This window comes from Cydia pomonella, chromosome 3 (genome assembly GCF_033807575.1).
Source record: "Cydia pomonella isolate Wapato2018A chromosome 3, ilCydPomo1, whole genome shotgun sequence".
Lineage (NCBI taxonomy): Eukaryota > Metazoa > Arthropoda > Insecta > Lepidoptera > Tortricidae > Cydia > Cydia pomonella.
This window is the reverse complement of record NC_084705.1, coordinates 17,765,668-17,780,473: the sequence shown is the minus strand read 5'-3', so window position 1 is coordinate 17,780,473 and position 14,806 is coordinate 17,765,668. Positions and strand designations below refer to the sequence as shown.

The window sequence follows — 14,806 nt, the reverse complement described above, 5'->3', positions numbered from 1 at the left end:
ACTTCGTATTTCTCTTTGACAATACATTGGTCTCATTCCTTCAAATCTTATTTTATTTTCATGATTTTCATATTCAGTGCATTTCTTTACGCGCAGTTTCCGACGATTGGATTTTTTGTAACGAAAAATATATTACATTAATGTACATCGAAGTACGAAAATATAATTTATAAAACATATTATAGTAGGTAATGAACAGAAATATTACTTGTATGAAATAACGCTAAACAAATGGAATTATGTAGCGGGGTGTGTCAATGAACTCATGAACTGCGCGCGCAACGAAACGTTAAGATGGCGGACGCCCACTTGCCGCAAATAAATTCCTTTTCCGTTACACCTACTCCCTATAATAATCGCACAAAGTTCAACTCTATGTTTAACTTGATACGATCCAATTTGAAGTGCATTATTATTCTTTAAAGTTTAGGTTAGTTTGGTCTTTATGTCAAACAAAATATTTGACGTACGTTGTAGTTGTAGCGTTGAGAATAGACGTGACTTGCAAAAGGTTTGGTTTATTTTGGTTAATTATCCGTGTGCTTTGATATAAAGACTTGTATTAAAGAAGGAGTAAAAAGATATTACATTCGTGGTCAAAGTTCCAGTCTTACATTATTGCTGTTTTTCGTGTTAAGCGGTAAATGCAGCTTTTAATCAGTGTTTATACCCGCTCTTTTTGTAATGATTTTAGTACGTAATACATAATAAGTATTGTGCATTTTAGTAACTATAATTATATGCACCGGTGTAGAGGGAACTAAAATGAAGTTATAACCGGATTTCGAGGTTATGTTGATACAATATTCAAAATTAATAGCGGTATTTCAAGGACATGGCAATGTTTGTATTTTTTTTACAGAAGTTTGCAATAATGGAATCTGCAGGAGACTGGTGTTTAATTGAAAGTGATCCAGGAGTTTTTACACAACTTATAAAGAAATTTGGTAAATATTAAGCAACTAATATTCAGCCTAACCAATTTACTTAGGTATTTACTTCATAAATATGTGGAAATTGTGTCCAATTGCAGTAATGAAACTTCTTATCATGCAACAATTCCTGTGTATTTAGCTTTACTTAATCCCTAAATTCTCAGCACTTCAAAATTTCAATTCTCAACTCAGAAGTTTTTTTATTTTATTTTACTCTTGCTATATATTTTGTTTACTACCATATTAAGATATATTGATCGTATAAGACAAGTAAGGTCTAAGATACATGGGGTCCTCTAATTTGGCAGCTAAGGTAGATGGAAATATAGGGCTCTTTACATTATATGGTAATTTGGGTACTCATTTATCTTACTGGCAAGCATTACCTGGCTCTTTTGACAATCAATGTAAATAAATAAATATATGGGGACAATTTTACACAGATCACACAAATAAATGCCCTTCCGGGATTCAAACCCGGGACCATTGACTTCATAGGCAGGGTCACTACCCACTAGGTCAGACTGGTTTGGCCTCGCTGCAAGTTATCACTTTTACAATAATGTCATGAATACACTGCAACAACAAATACAAACACCTTACCATTTCAATCTAATAAGTCAAGAGCTTTCATATTTAAAACAAGCCCAATATTGAATGGTTAAAATTTGCCATGGAATGTTAAATTGGAACTAAACATAATTAAAAAACAAAATTAAAAGAATAATCATTCCACAGGAGCTAAAGGTGTACAAGTAGAAGAATTATGGACCATGGAAGAAGGAATTTTTGAAAATCTTAGGTAGTGAGTTTGTATTTTGGCATTTCAGGGTACATTGCTGCAACATTACATTGAGCTTCAAAAGGGTAATGTCAACACTTTGTAAAAGCATCTTTTCATGATAAAAGTAACAGTAGATGCCAATAGACTTGAAGTTACACAAGATACTTAAAAATTGTTTGGAAAACTCTTTATTCAATGCATATGATCAAATTCGAAAAAAAAGAATTAATTCATAAAATGAATGAATTATAAGTATAAATAGTTTTAAAACATATTTAAAACCGCGTTATTCGTGACCATGACCAGTAAAACCTGCATCTGCATCATAATGTCGGAAATAAAGGTAATAAAATAAATTTGAGATAGAACTGGTTTTAAATATGTTTTAAAATGTGTTTCTAAATGCGAAAGTTTGAAATGTTATATAAATAAATAATAAATAAATATTATAGGACATTATTACAAAAATTGACTAAGTCCCACTGTAAGCTCAATAAGGCTTGTGTTGAGAGTACTTAGACAACGATATATATAATATATAAATATTTATAAATACTTAAATACATAGAAAACACCCTCATGGGTGTTGAATCTCATCCTATTCTATCTCATTCTATCCTATTTGTTCCTGAGTCATCTCAGGAACAAATATCCATGCTCATCACACGAATAAATGCCCTTACCAGGATTTGAACCCGGGACCATCGGCTTCGTAGGCGGGGTCACTACCCACTAGGCCAAACTGGTCGTCCATTTTAATCTATTTTGATTGAAAACAATGATAAAGCGAAACCAAAAAGTACTTCATGGTACTTGTGCCCTTTCATTAATTTTTGTGTACTAATGTCCTATAATATTTATTTATTTATTTAATATACAAACATCATGAAAATAATATTAGTTGAAAGTATAGTAAGTACAAACCAACTGGTAGAGATTCAAACATTGTTATTTAGTTATGTTATACTGAAAAGTGTATTAGCTGATTTTATAACATTAAAAGTGTTTATTTATATTTCAGACCTGTTCATGGACTCATATTTCTCTTCAAATTCTTACAACATGAGGAACCTGCTGGTCCTGTTGTGACAGACAACCGTCTTGATAAAATCTACTTTGCTAAACAGGTTAGTTTAATTTTGCATTCTACAGCTAGCAGATGAATACATTGGATGTGAAAAGTACATTAAGAAGGAGAGTAAAGTTAGTTGTGGGACTAAACATGAGTTACTTCCATAACTTTGATTGTAAGCCTCATAATTTATACTTGTGACTTAACATATGTTGGTTCTTTTGCTTTTCAGTTTTTTTTAATTGTATAATTTATGTTTTGTTTTTAGGTTATCAATAATGCCTGTGCTACCCAAGCTGTAGTCAGTTTACTTCTAAACTGCACTCACCCAGATGTGGACATAGGCCCAGAGTTGACCAAGCTAAAGGAGTTCAGCATGTCATTCGACCCCCGTATGAGAGGCCTGACTTTGAGCAATTCGCAGACCATACGCATGGCACATAACTCTATGTCACCATATATGCACTTTGAGTTCGATCAGAAAATGGCTTCTAAGGTTGGTATCATGTTATAGTACATGCCTATAGTTTTATAATCCGACACAGAACAAATTAATAACAAAATGGCTTAAAAAATAAAGATATAAATTAAATCCCTTACCACATACGAAGCCATATGATGGCGGATATGATATTCAACTCTATTGGCAGCTATTAAAGTTCAAATTTCAACAAATATTTTTTATTACATGCAGTAAAGGGTTAAGTATCTCACAGATACTTATACAAGTACTTTACTAGTTGACTAATATAATGTCTGACTAGACTTATTCGTAAATGTTGTCTCATTTTAGGATGACGACGTATATCACTTCATCGGCTACATGCCTATCGACGGGCGGCTGTACGAGTTGGATGGCCTGCGCGAGGGCCCCATCGACCACGGGCCCATCGCGCCGGAGCAAGACTGGCTCGACGTCGTCAGGCCCATCATCATGAAGCGCATCAACATGTAAGGGTCCCTCTTTACTGCTTAAGTGGTTAAATGTCTTACTTAAGTGTAAATGCATTGGACTTACAACGCGAGGACCGTCGTATTCCATTGGTTCTTTAGGATTTTGGACATACTCAAAGTTGCTCATTGAAAGTTATAGGTACTTATTTTACTAGCTAGACTTAAATCTTAGAATTTACCATTATTTACAGCTACACAGAAGGCGAGATCCACTTCAATCTAATGGCTCTAGTATCAGACAGAAAGATGATTTACGAACGTCAGCTGGAGGAACTCCTTAACGAGTCACAGATGATGGGCATGCACTCGGAAGAAGTAGAGAACGAAATACCCCGGCTCAGGATGCTCATAGAATACGAGGACGTCAAGATGGCCAAGTACCAGCAGGAGATGGCGCGGAGGAAACACAACTACATACCGTTTATAGTGCAGTTGCTCAAGATCTTGGCGGAGGAGAAAAAATTGACTCCGCTATTGGAGAAGGCGAAGGAGCGCGCGGCGAAAAAGGGACCGAAAAAGATTAAGACGTAGGAATACTGGAATGTGCAATGAAGCTTTAGTATTTAATGAATATTGGAGGATGTGTGTATCTGTACTGCTTATAATAATTATTTAAAAAAATGTAAATTGCGTTCAAGGTCACCACCAGTCAAATCGCATCTCCTAGAGTCGTTAAGTAGAGTTGAGTTGTTTTTCAATTTCTTCTTGATCTGTTCGGATATTTATTTTTTGGAGGTCGTCTCATTGCAAGTTTCAGATTAAGAAGCAAGTTCAGTGGTCATTTCTCCATACAAACATACTCGACTGTTTCCTCGCATGATTTTTGACCCTAGAGCAATGATTTTTCAACACAGAATAATAATATCAATATCTTTGTCTTACTGTTTTTTAAGCGCTTAAGCACTTCAAACGTGGCAAAAACGGCCTAATTGACTAGGGCGTAAAGAAAAGCATGGTATTTTTAAACCGATACTTTAAAAGCTAACAGCCCGACACAGATAATTTCACTACGATTTAGATTTAAAAATTTCGTTACGATTGGTTAAGTTTCGGAGTAGGAAACAGTGTGTGTTTTAAGATTTTTACGCAGGATGTTTCGCCTAAGCCGCAGTTGTCCTTATCGCACTAATTTTAGGGGCCGCCCCCGTCAGTGCGACGGACATATTATATTCACCTAAAATTCTCAAATCTGAGAAGAGGCTTAGCTGGCCTTTCCTCTTAATATTTTCACGGTTATATTGTTATCAGATACATTTTGTGTCCCATTAGCCAGGTCCACACAGAGCGAGCATACGCGCGAGGCAATTTCCTCACGCACAAACGGCAAGTGTAGACGTGCCTCGGCCGAAGCGGCGCATGCGTTTCCCTCGCCCCAGCGCGCCGCCTGATGCACAATGCTCGCTCTGTGTGGATTCAAGTAGGTAGATGATGATTGTATGTTTACTCCGTGTGTGGCACGAGAATACGTAAGAGGCCGCTGCAATCGCTGCAGACATGAAGAAAACGTACTCGGTATTATCTTATTATTATGATTAAATTTGAAATCAGAAAAGTTGAATATTTGACAAACTATCCCACTGGTTTGGGTCTTATTAAATGAACTTAAATTGATAATACGTTTTATTCTATCATAGAATCCTTTTAGTGCCAAGAACGCTAAGTCGTCAGGCCGTGTAGCCAACTTTACAATCGTTAACGCTCCGTAGCGTAGCGTAATCATCTCTCTCTATCACTCTTCCATATTAGTGCGATTCGTTCGCCACGGAGCGTGAACGATATGCACGTTGGATACGCGGGAGTTGTTAGACTAGTTAGAGCGTCAAGAACGATTGTAATGTTGACATGTGATGGCACAGTGTAGGTACCTGTGTTGTGCTGCGCTCTCCAACGTCCTCCATGCCCCAAGTAAAATTAATTTCGTTGAGTGGAGAAGTTAATATTCTTAATTCTATATAAGGTCTAAGTGTTGCGGTGTTTTCATCACGGAACAATGGCGTTCCGGACCGGACATTTGGGAGGCGTGCGAGGAGCCAATGTCAACACGTAGAGGGGATGCTGCCCTTGCCTGTGTCATGGGACGCACGCAAAGGCAGCACCCGCCAGGGTGTAAAGACTATTGAGTTGATGGAATCTAGAATGATCTACGAGTATGCTATTAGGTGAAAGCGATGGACTAAATATTGGATATAGTAAGTACCGGACGCCTATAATAAAATGGTAAGTATACAATTTTATTTCCGCAGACAGTGAATCGCCCCCACAAGGTGGGCCAAGGGCAACGTCGGTGTGAGGGCTGAGGATTGAGAGGTGTCACTGGACTTTATACATAACCTACTCGCCAGCGCCACTTACGTTTAACATCTACTCTACCATCGAGAACGCAGCTCTACCGACTAGTCACGACTCCACTCTGGCTAATGCAAGCCAAAGGCAGAGGGATCCTGTACCATTCACCTTACGGGTGGTAGAGCACCCCTATTGTGGTTATTATTTTAGTTCAAGCATACCTATCACTAGGTTATACAGGTGTATTAAAAAAGTGGCTGTGACATAATCGGACAGACAGACGGACATGACGAATCTATAAGGGTTCCGTTTTTTGCCATTTGGCTACGGAACCCTAAAAATGTGAGTGCGTTTTTTTCTATAAGAGTCATTTTGTAAAAATCTAGACTAATGTTGTCAGACTTGTCAGTAAGTAAATCAATATCGACTCATTTATGAGAATTTTTGAAATTGTGTATTAATTACTTACCCCATTTACGGAATAATGCCATTACACCTAAGCATTTTTGTCGTGGCCATTAAGGTGAATATATACCTACATGCAGTGGACAAAAGGCAGTAAAAGGATAAAATTTCTTGTTCTTGGGACAATCTACCACAGATTTTCCGTTTTAATATGTGGATATAATATAAAAAAAAACATCCTTAACTCGGGAACAAGTGAATAACGTCAGGGGCATGATAAAATTACGAGTAACACAAATGCTCTTCTAGCTTCGTAGGAAAGGTCATTACCGATTGCTACCGATTAGTAGGCTGTTTCAGTGGCGGATTAACCGAACAGCAGAAAAAGCATATGCTAAGGGCCCCGCGCCTAGGGGGGCCCCGCGCTCCGACCCCGACCATGCGATTTCGGTACGCGGAACCGGCCAAGTTCAAGTAGAACTCGCATTCCGCGGATCCTGTACTACCACATTTTATTAACAATGTATTTGTTTTCGTAAGCCAGTAACAATATTGATCAATTATTATTATTTTATTATCCTGTCTATTTTTCTTTAAGACGATACCAAATTTAAAGAATTTTTAGGCTTACGCAAAGACCAAGAGCAGAGTTTAGCAGAAAACCGAAGGTGCAGAGTGTCTTAAAACTTTTGTGCATGGCTAAGCTGCAGGAAACAGAGCTCGGAAACGAACAAAAGAAGATACTGTGTTTAAAAACATATTAGTGAAAAGCAATGAAGGATGATTTCTTTATTAATTATTATTTCAAATAACAAATTGCACCTTACAGCTAATGCCTAATTATGATCAGCTTTGAGCCCGCAGTAGACCAAAGGACGCGCTCCTCTACGGCTGGCCGGGCGCCCAAAATATGCCGAGTTGCTGCAAAGCCGTGATACATTATGATCTAATTGTCAAAATGTTATAAAAAGAAAACAGCGGGGCCCCCTATGCAGGATTTTGCATTCGCATATGCCGGATGTAAAGCCCTACATAGGGCCCAATACCCAAAGCATCCCAGCAAGTCGCACTTTCGAGCAAGAACTAAGGCCGAGCAGCAGGCGAGCCGAGATCACATTGGTTCAATTCCAAACTCTGTTCTCCTACAATTCAGCCTTTGCACGCCGCGATAGAACGCTCCGGGCCTCCGCCCTTATACAGAGCTCGGCCTACAGCCTCGTTCACACTATGGCATTGGTTTCATTCTGGGCTCTGCTTTCCTGCAGCTTGGCCTTCAGCTTCGCACGGGAACGCTACAAAATCGGGTGGTCCGGATATTCAGCTCGTGGAGCTCAGCTTTCGGCCTTGTTTTTTGGCTCACTTGGCCATTAGTTCCCACTTCTTAGGTCCGACTCACTTTTCACCTATTTTTACAAGCTTTTGTAAACTTAATAATATTGACGTTGTTAAATAGTATCCCTACATGCTTTTATTTAACTTGCAATACTCGTAAGTTCTTTTCAAAATCTGCAAACCATCTGCAAACTATTATTTTGACCATTTATCAAAATTTGGCAAAATGATGAAGACCGAAGTTAAGGAGGAAACCTGTATAAAAGAAAGGAACTGTGATAAAATAACACAACTTCATTAAGATTAGGCTATTTTAAAATGGCTAAATAAAAAAATAGATAATTCGGAATTCCTTAAAATAAATAAATAAGGAAAATACTTCGGATTTTAAATGACGTCATATACCTATAGTTCGTATCATCCACGAAGACGCGCCCCGCTCTTCTTCCTAATCGCTTATAGTACAAATCGGCAACTTTTTGGCAATGTAGTAGTTATGTCTACTAATTAATGTGTATAAACAGAACTACTACATTGCCAACTACTAGTAAAAGGTTGCACACCATACTTGTAGGTACTATAGGCGATTGGGAAGAGGAGTGGGGCGCGTCTTCGTGGATAACACGAACTACAGACACAAAATAAAAACATTTCTTGTGTATGGGCTCCGTTATTTTTTCTTTTTATTTTATATTTATTAATTTTTTATATTTATTATTGTTACCATTCAGTCAAAAAAGGCCAAACGGAGGCTATTTGTAAGTATCATTTACATTACAAGCATAAGGGAAGTAACCTTTGCAGCGCTCTTTTTAGTGAGACGATTTTTTGCAATAACCTAAAAGCGATTAAACCGATCATTTTCGCTATAGTTCTCATTGAAAGCATTTATTAAGCTTTTGTTTCACGATTTTTTTTATATTTTTTGGGCCTATTGTTCACTTGTTTTTTCTTTCGGAGCGATTATTTCCGAAAATAATAACTTAAAAAAAGGGTTTTTGGAGACCGTTATTCGTTTTGAAAGACCTTATCCATCCATCAAAGCAAAAAAAAAATCAAAGTAAAAACATTTTGTATGCGAGGTACCCTAATAATATTTTTTTTATAGTTGTTATTTTACCCGTTCTGTTGCAATGCATGATTTATGTATCCATGCCAAATTATAGCTATCTAGCACTAAAAATAACGGAGCAAACCCTCGGACAGAGGGACAGACGGACATGGCGAAACTACTTATATAAGAGTTTCTAGGTGACTACGAAGCCCTAAAAAATACACTGCATAACATGTTAAAAACAAATCGGGAACGAGTCGAAAAACATTAAGACATCGTAAAAACTTTGTGATGGTACTGAATCCTCGGGGTGCGAGTCCGACTCGCATATATCCCATCATCTTTTTTTTTCAAACCAGGGGGCCCCTCGAACTATTGTGCTAAGGGCCCCGCGCCTTCTTAATCCGCCCCTGGCAATCCTCAATTTATTGTAAACGGTCCCAGCGTTATTTGTACAATGTTTCTGGAGCAATTCTGTGAAGAAAGTGTTTCAGATAACACTGGTAACCTTGCTCTGTCAATACTTCTTACACACGTTAAAAGAGTAGAAAATGTCATGGTATTTGAGCAAGTGAACCCACAGGAAATTATCGTGATGGTCAAGAAACTAAAATCCAAGACATCGAGCGGGTATGATGGCTGGCGTGATTGGGAAATCACGATTATCAAAGATAATATTGATATAGGTACTAGCGGGTTCACTAGCACATCTTTTTAATGAGTGCATTGAAAATTCTGTCTTTCCAGACCAATTCAAGATAGCTAAAATTTTACCTGATCAGAAAAACTATAGGCCCATCTCACTTTTACCTATACGAGTCCAAGCTGCTTGAAAGAGTTATGAAAAACAGGCTCACCAGGCATCTGTATCTGAATTAAATCATAAATGAGAGACAGTTCGGGTATCAGAAGAGTAGAGGCACAAAATGACGCGATTAGCACTCTCATTGCTGATGTAGTTGGCCAACTTAACCACAAGAAAAAAGTGGCGGGAGTTCTGCTAGATCTTGGCTCCGCTTTTGATATGGTCAACCACAACATACTGCTATTGAAGCTGGAGCAGTATGGAGTCAGAGGCAACTCGCTGGCCCTATTTCAGGCGTATTTAACAAACAGAAAGCTCTTTGTAGAAATACAGTGGAACCATGATCAACATGAAAAAGTCCACAGATCACGCATTGCTAACGCACACAGAGGGGTTCCACAGGGCTCCATATTGGGCCCTACTTTCTTCATTGTTTTTACCAATGATTTATTTAATTTATAAGTAATCAATCATCCTATAAAAATTAAATACTGGGACTCTAAATATTTGCTGTGGAAAATGTACTTACCCTCCATTTTATAATGAAAATTGCTTAAACGGTTTTACCGTTCGTTCTTTGTTAATTGAATAGCATTTTAATACGGTTATTTGATTTAGAATCATGGACGATGCTAACGGAGAGTGTAGCAAAGCTGGTTCTCAGGGAAAACCTACACGAAATCGTGACCGGTCGTCCAGTTCCAGTTCATCGAGTAGTAGTAGCAGTTCTGCTAGCTCCTGCACAACAGGCCCGAGACGAAAACGGCACCGCAAGTCAAACAAAAGGGCGGGCACAAAAAAGGAGTTACTCAGATTGACAAAACTCGTTAGCGGCTTACAGGAACAAATAGCAAGATCAAACGAATGTGTTCGCCCGTACGATTATGTTTCAGATATTTCAGATTGCAGTCGAGATCTTTATGTGGAAAATGGACCAGACCAGGCCCCGCCTGTGCCCCTGGAACCAACTTTTGGACTGGGTACCAAACTGAAAGAACCGGCTATGCCAGGGACGTCAGAAGGTGAGTTAAAGCTAAATTATGTGATATACAGCGGTTGAATCATAATGAATGGTTTAATCTACACTATGCAGAGATACAAAAAGTGTATAATTAATCACACTCCAGGCTACACTGACTTAGAAACTAACGACGAGGTTAAGGAATATGATCAAAATCCTCACTTAGTCTAGGCAGATAGGGCTTACGGTGCATTAACTTACTGTATGCTAAAACAGCAGGAGGCCTTACACGCAGCCGTGCAGGATGTGCTGGCTTGGGCCCAGGGAGGCACGGAAATTGTACACGAGGCGCTTCGTGAAAAACTTAACAGTGTTTTTCTCAGTGGAGATTACTACAAGGTTTCTGATTTTTTTTTACAGGTTATATGTGGCCACAGAGCGGAAGTGATTCAAATGCGACGAAATGGAATCACAAAAAATGTCAGAGATAAGTTGGTTAAATGCGCTTTACGAAAGATTCCTTAATCAGGAACGTCACTGTTTAACGCTGAGGCTTTTACGGCTGCAATTGAAAAATATGGCGGTGTGCGTAAATGTTTCTGGCCATTACCTAAGACTCCTGCTTCGCAAGCAGGCCCTTCAAAGATGACAAGTGCTCCCTCGCAGGGTGCAGCACCTCGTAAAGTAATCTCGCAGGGTGCTCGATATAATCACGCACATGCTGGTAACAGTAACTATGAGAATCATGGCTATACTGATGCAAACAATATCCCACCCTCGCGGGGTGGCTACCATCAACCGTACCCTTCGCAAGGGTATCAAAATGCGTACAATCTCGCTCGCTCTAATACAAGGCCAGTTCCTGGGTCCTCCTTTCGAGACCGACAGCCAAGGGACTATCAGCAAAGAGCTCGAGGAGGACGTAAGCGCCCTCATTCCCCCGCGGGGCAGAGACGAACAAGCGAAGGAGATATTGACTTTTTACAGTTCAGGGCCGGCCGTTTAGCAGACTATTACAATATGTGGAGAGAAGCGAATGCTCCAGACTTTCTGTTGCGAATAATAAAAGTTTTGGAATGTGGAAGTCTTGATTGATTATCTTAGAAAATCAAAAATTAACCATGACAATATTTTTGAGGCTTGCAGAAGAACGGCATTGCTCCTCCTTCTCTGTTCGGGCAGGAGAATACACGATCTTACATTGCTAAATATCGATTGTAATCACTGCATATTCACCGATAATTCTATAATTTTTTGGCCTATTTTCGGGTCTAAAACTGATTGTGCGGATTACAGACAATCAGGGTTGAGATTACTTACTAATGAGACGTGTAAAAATCATGACCCTGTTTTTTGGATTCAACAAACATTCTCGCTTTTAAAAAGTAGAAGTGAATCCGCCAATTGTAATAGCCTCTTTATTTCTCTCAGATGTGATGTTAAAGCCACATCGCGTGCTCTGATTGCAGGTTGGGTTAAATCTGTGTTTAGGGAGGCAGGCATAACGGCAACACCTGGGAGTAGCGTGCTGCTGTAGCTTCTAAGAATTGGGTGGACAATTGTTCTGTAGAAGATATTCTGTCACGAGGTAATTGGCGTTCTGAAAATACGTTTAAAATTTTTTACAGACGCGAGGTTATGCCTGCGCCCACCTTGAATAATACCATGAATATATCAAATTTGTTTGCAGCAGTTGATTAGTTATAATTCAACTAGAATCAATCAATATTAGTTAGTCCTAAGGATATTCTGATTGATACCTATACATATTTATGACTACTTACTTGTCCTGAGAAATGTTGTTTCAAATATTGTTGATTACTTTATTAACCTGTACGGTTTTTAAAATTGTATTAATCTAACATTAATTATGAAATACTAATTAGAAACGAAGTTCAGGTAGCAGTACCTGTGCAAATCGTGTTTAAGAGAACAGGGTCTTACTTCCATTGCTATATGTATTCCAATATTTCAGATTTCCATATGGTATTTATCGATTTAAATTACTTTACCAAAGCTGTACTATGTATATTGTGAACCCTTAATTAAAACTGATGTACGATCATCTTCTTGTTCATTTTTAAACAATCTAGCATATATATTTACATCCCACAAGTGAACTGGTATACAAGGATTCTATTTCTTATCAAAAGTTTAAAAATATCTTTCTATTATTTTTCAATAAAAATTAGCATGCAAATTTATGCGTTATAGTAGATTAAAATTGTTTGCAAATTAAGTGGCAATTACACGCCTACTAAAGAATCGTTAAGGCAATACGCAACAGACGGCGCGGAGCCAAGTGTTTGTTTACATAAGAACATGTGATAACGAGCTATGGTTAGATGTTTTGGCTTATAAACTAATTCTTATTCGAAGTAATTATCTAGAAACCGCAGGAGTTTTATTGTAATATTTAGGGGAGCTCTGGTCGTCTCCAGGAAGTGATGGATGTTGTTGATTCCGATGATCCACTGGAACAAAGGGTTGAATTAGGATATTAAAATAGTATATTTCACAGTTAGCGCACTAAGGTAGTCATTATCTGGCCGGGGCAATATTTTTAGCACGAATCGTAGAAGGACATTTACGGGCCGAACGGATTTGTATGAACTACTCAATTTATTATATATGAAAAAGGTTATAATTTATAATATTAATAAGTTAGCATACCCATGTACACACTGTGGTTGAGCAAGATTGCTATATGGGATAGCAGGAAAAATAGAATATTTTAATATCGTTTCTAAACCGCATGGTTTTCAATATTAAAATATTGTTACAATAGAGTAGGTACCGATAGCGTGGGCAATGTATATTATTATTTAACCACAAAAAGCTAAAGATTATTTTAAAATACATATTTCATTCGTTTTCCTTGTTGCCAATTATCCTGGATAGCACCAATTTGAACCAGTTTTAAGGCAAACTTTATAAAGAACGCCGGCGTTAATTTCTTTATTTTTAAAAACCAAATTGCAATAATGCGACAAAGATTGTTTGCGTTTTGTGCCAAATGCTGCAGAGGACTGTGAGTACAAATTTGTCTATACTTGAACTATTGGAACCTTAAGCTTTTTTAGATTCTAAAACTAGTCTTTGTTGTAGAGTTTTTCGTCGACTACAAAAAAGAAAGATAAAATCACTTTCTGATTTATCCAAAGAGGCAAAGAATCCAGATTTTGCTGTGAGGCGGAATACCATTTAGAGCAGAATCTTCTTTTTTATTATTTAGATAATGTACTTTTTTTTTTATGTACTTCTAACTTATGCTTAAAATAACAATTATTTCCGCTATTAGCTATAAGCTCTTAGAAGCTAAATTGATTACTTAACCGTTCTTAGAAAGAATGTTAGTTATATTAGCGCTAACAGATTTTAGATTTAAGAAGAAATTTGTGCTATGCTAGAAGTATTACATCCATAACATCAATAAGCCATTGTTATATTAGTTTCTAAAAGGATACTTAACTATATTCTAGTTATGGTTCTAATTAGTAATATATTAATTATATATTGTCATATGTAACCCTTCGTTTCGTTTTCATATTGTACTTTATTTATAAGTCTAAATTATATTGAAAAGCCCTCATAATAAACTTTTATAATTTTATAACATAACAATTAAATAACTGAAATATAAAGTTAAATCTTATTGTTTCACATTCATCATATTCTAACCTTTAAATTAAGAACAGCTAAAGTAATCAGCGACATATGATAAAGTAGATTTCTAATTTTTGAGCCCACGCTACTGTTAAAATTGCGCCCAAAAATTTTTACTCAATGTAACAAGCTAGCAAAGTCTTATAATATAACGTAATATCTGTGAAGTTGGAATTTTTGAGTTAAATAACTATCAGCTATCATTTGAAATCTGTGAGAAATTGGAGTAGCGCCTTAATAGTGTAAAACTAAATTTGAATATAAATTTCCACTATCAGGTTGTAAATTTTCAGTATTTTAGTTACACGGTGTATACGATGGTAAGCTTACGCATCGGCTATTTTATCTTCATCATATAATTTTCCGGGAAACGGAGAGAACTTATTGACGCAAACAACTTTATGATCCAATATGTAAGTAAATGACTTTGCTTTATGGTACTTAGCACGATCACTAAAGACATTTTATATAATTAAATTAATTTAAAAGAAAAATAGTCCCTTAATTTATCCCTTATGTAATTCCATCTATAACATCTACATATTGTATCAG

At 37.2% G+C, this 14,806-nt stretch overlaps 2 protein-coding genes across 3 annotated transcripts in view; one reads left to right on the top strand and one right to left on the bottom strand.

Annotated features, from left to right (window-relative positions):
- LOC133516200 (cell adhesion molecule Dscam2-like) overlaps positions 1–14,806 on the bottom strand; it is a 294,499-nt gene that overhangs the window by 47,869 nt on the left and 231,824 nt on the right. The window lies entirely within an intron of this gene.
- Positions 400–5,359, top strand: LOC133516183 (ubiquitin carboxyl-terminal hydrolase isozyme L5). Of its 2 annotated transcripts, none has more exons than XM_061848967.1 (7): positions 400–511; positions 863–947; positions 1,674–1,737; positions 2,741–2,846; positions 3,060–3,287; positions 3,585–3,742; positions 3,937–5,359. In XM_061848967.1, the coding sequence occupies exons 1-7, from the start codon at positions 446–448 to the stop codon at positions 4,274–4,276; spliced, it is 1,047 nt and encodes a 348-aa protein (XP_061704951.1). In that variant the 5' UTR covers positions 400–445; the 3' UTR covers positions 4,277–5,359. The 2 variants fall into 2 exon arrangements, with proteins under 2 accessions (XP_061704951.1, XP_061704952.1); XM_061848968.1 differs by lacking the exon at positions 400–511 and adding an exon at positions 513–640.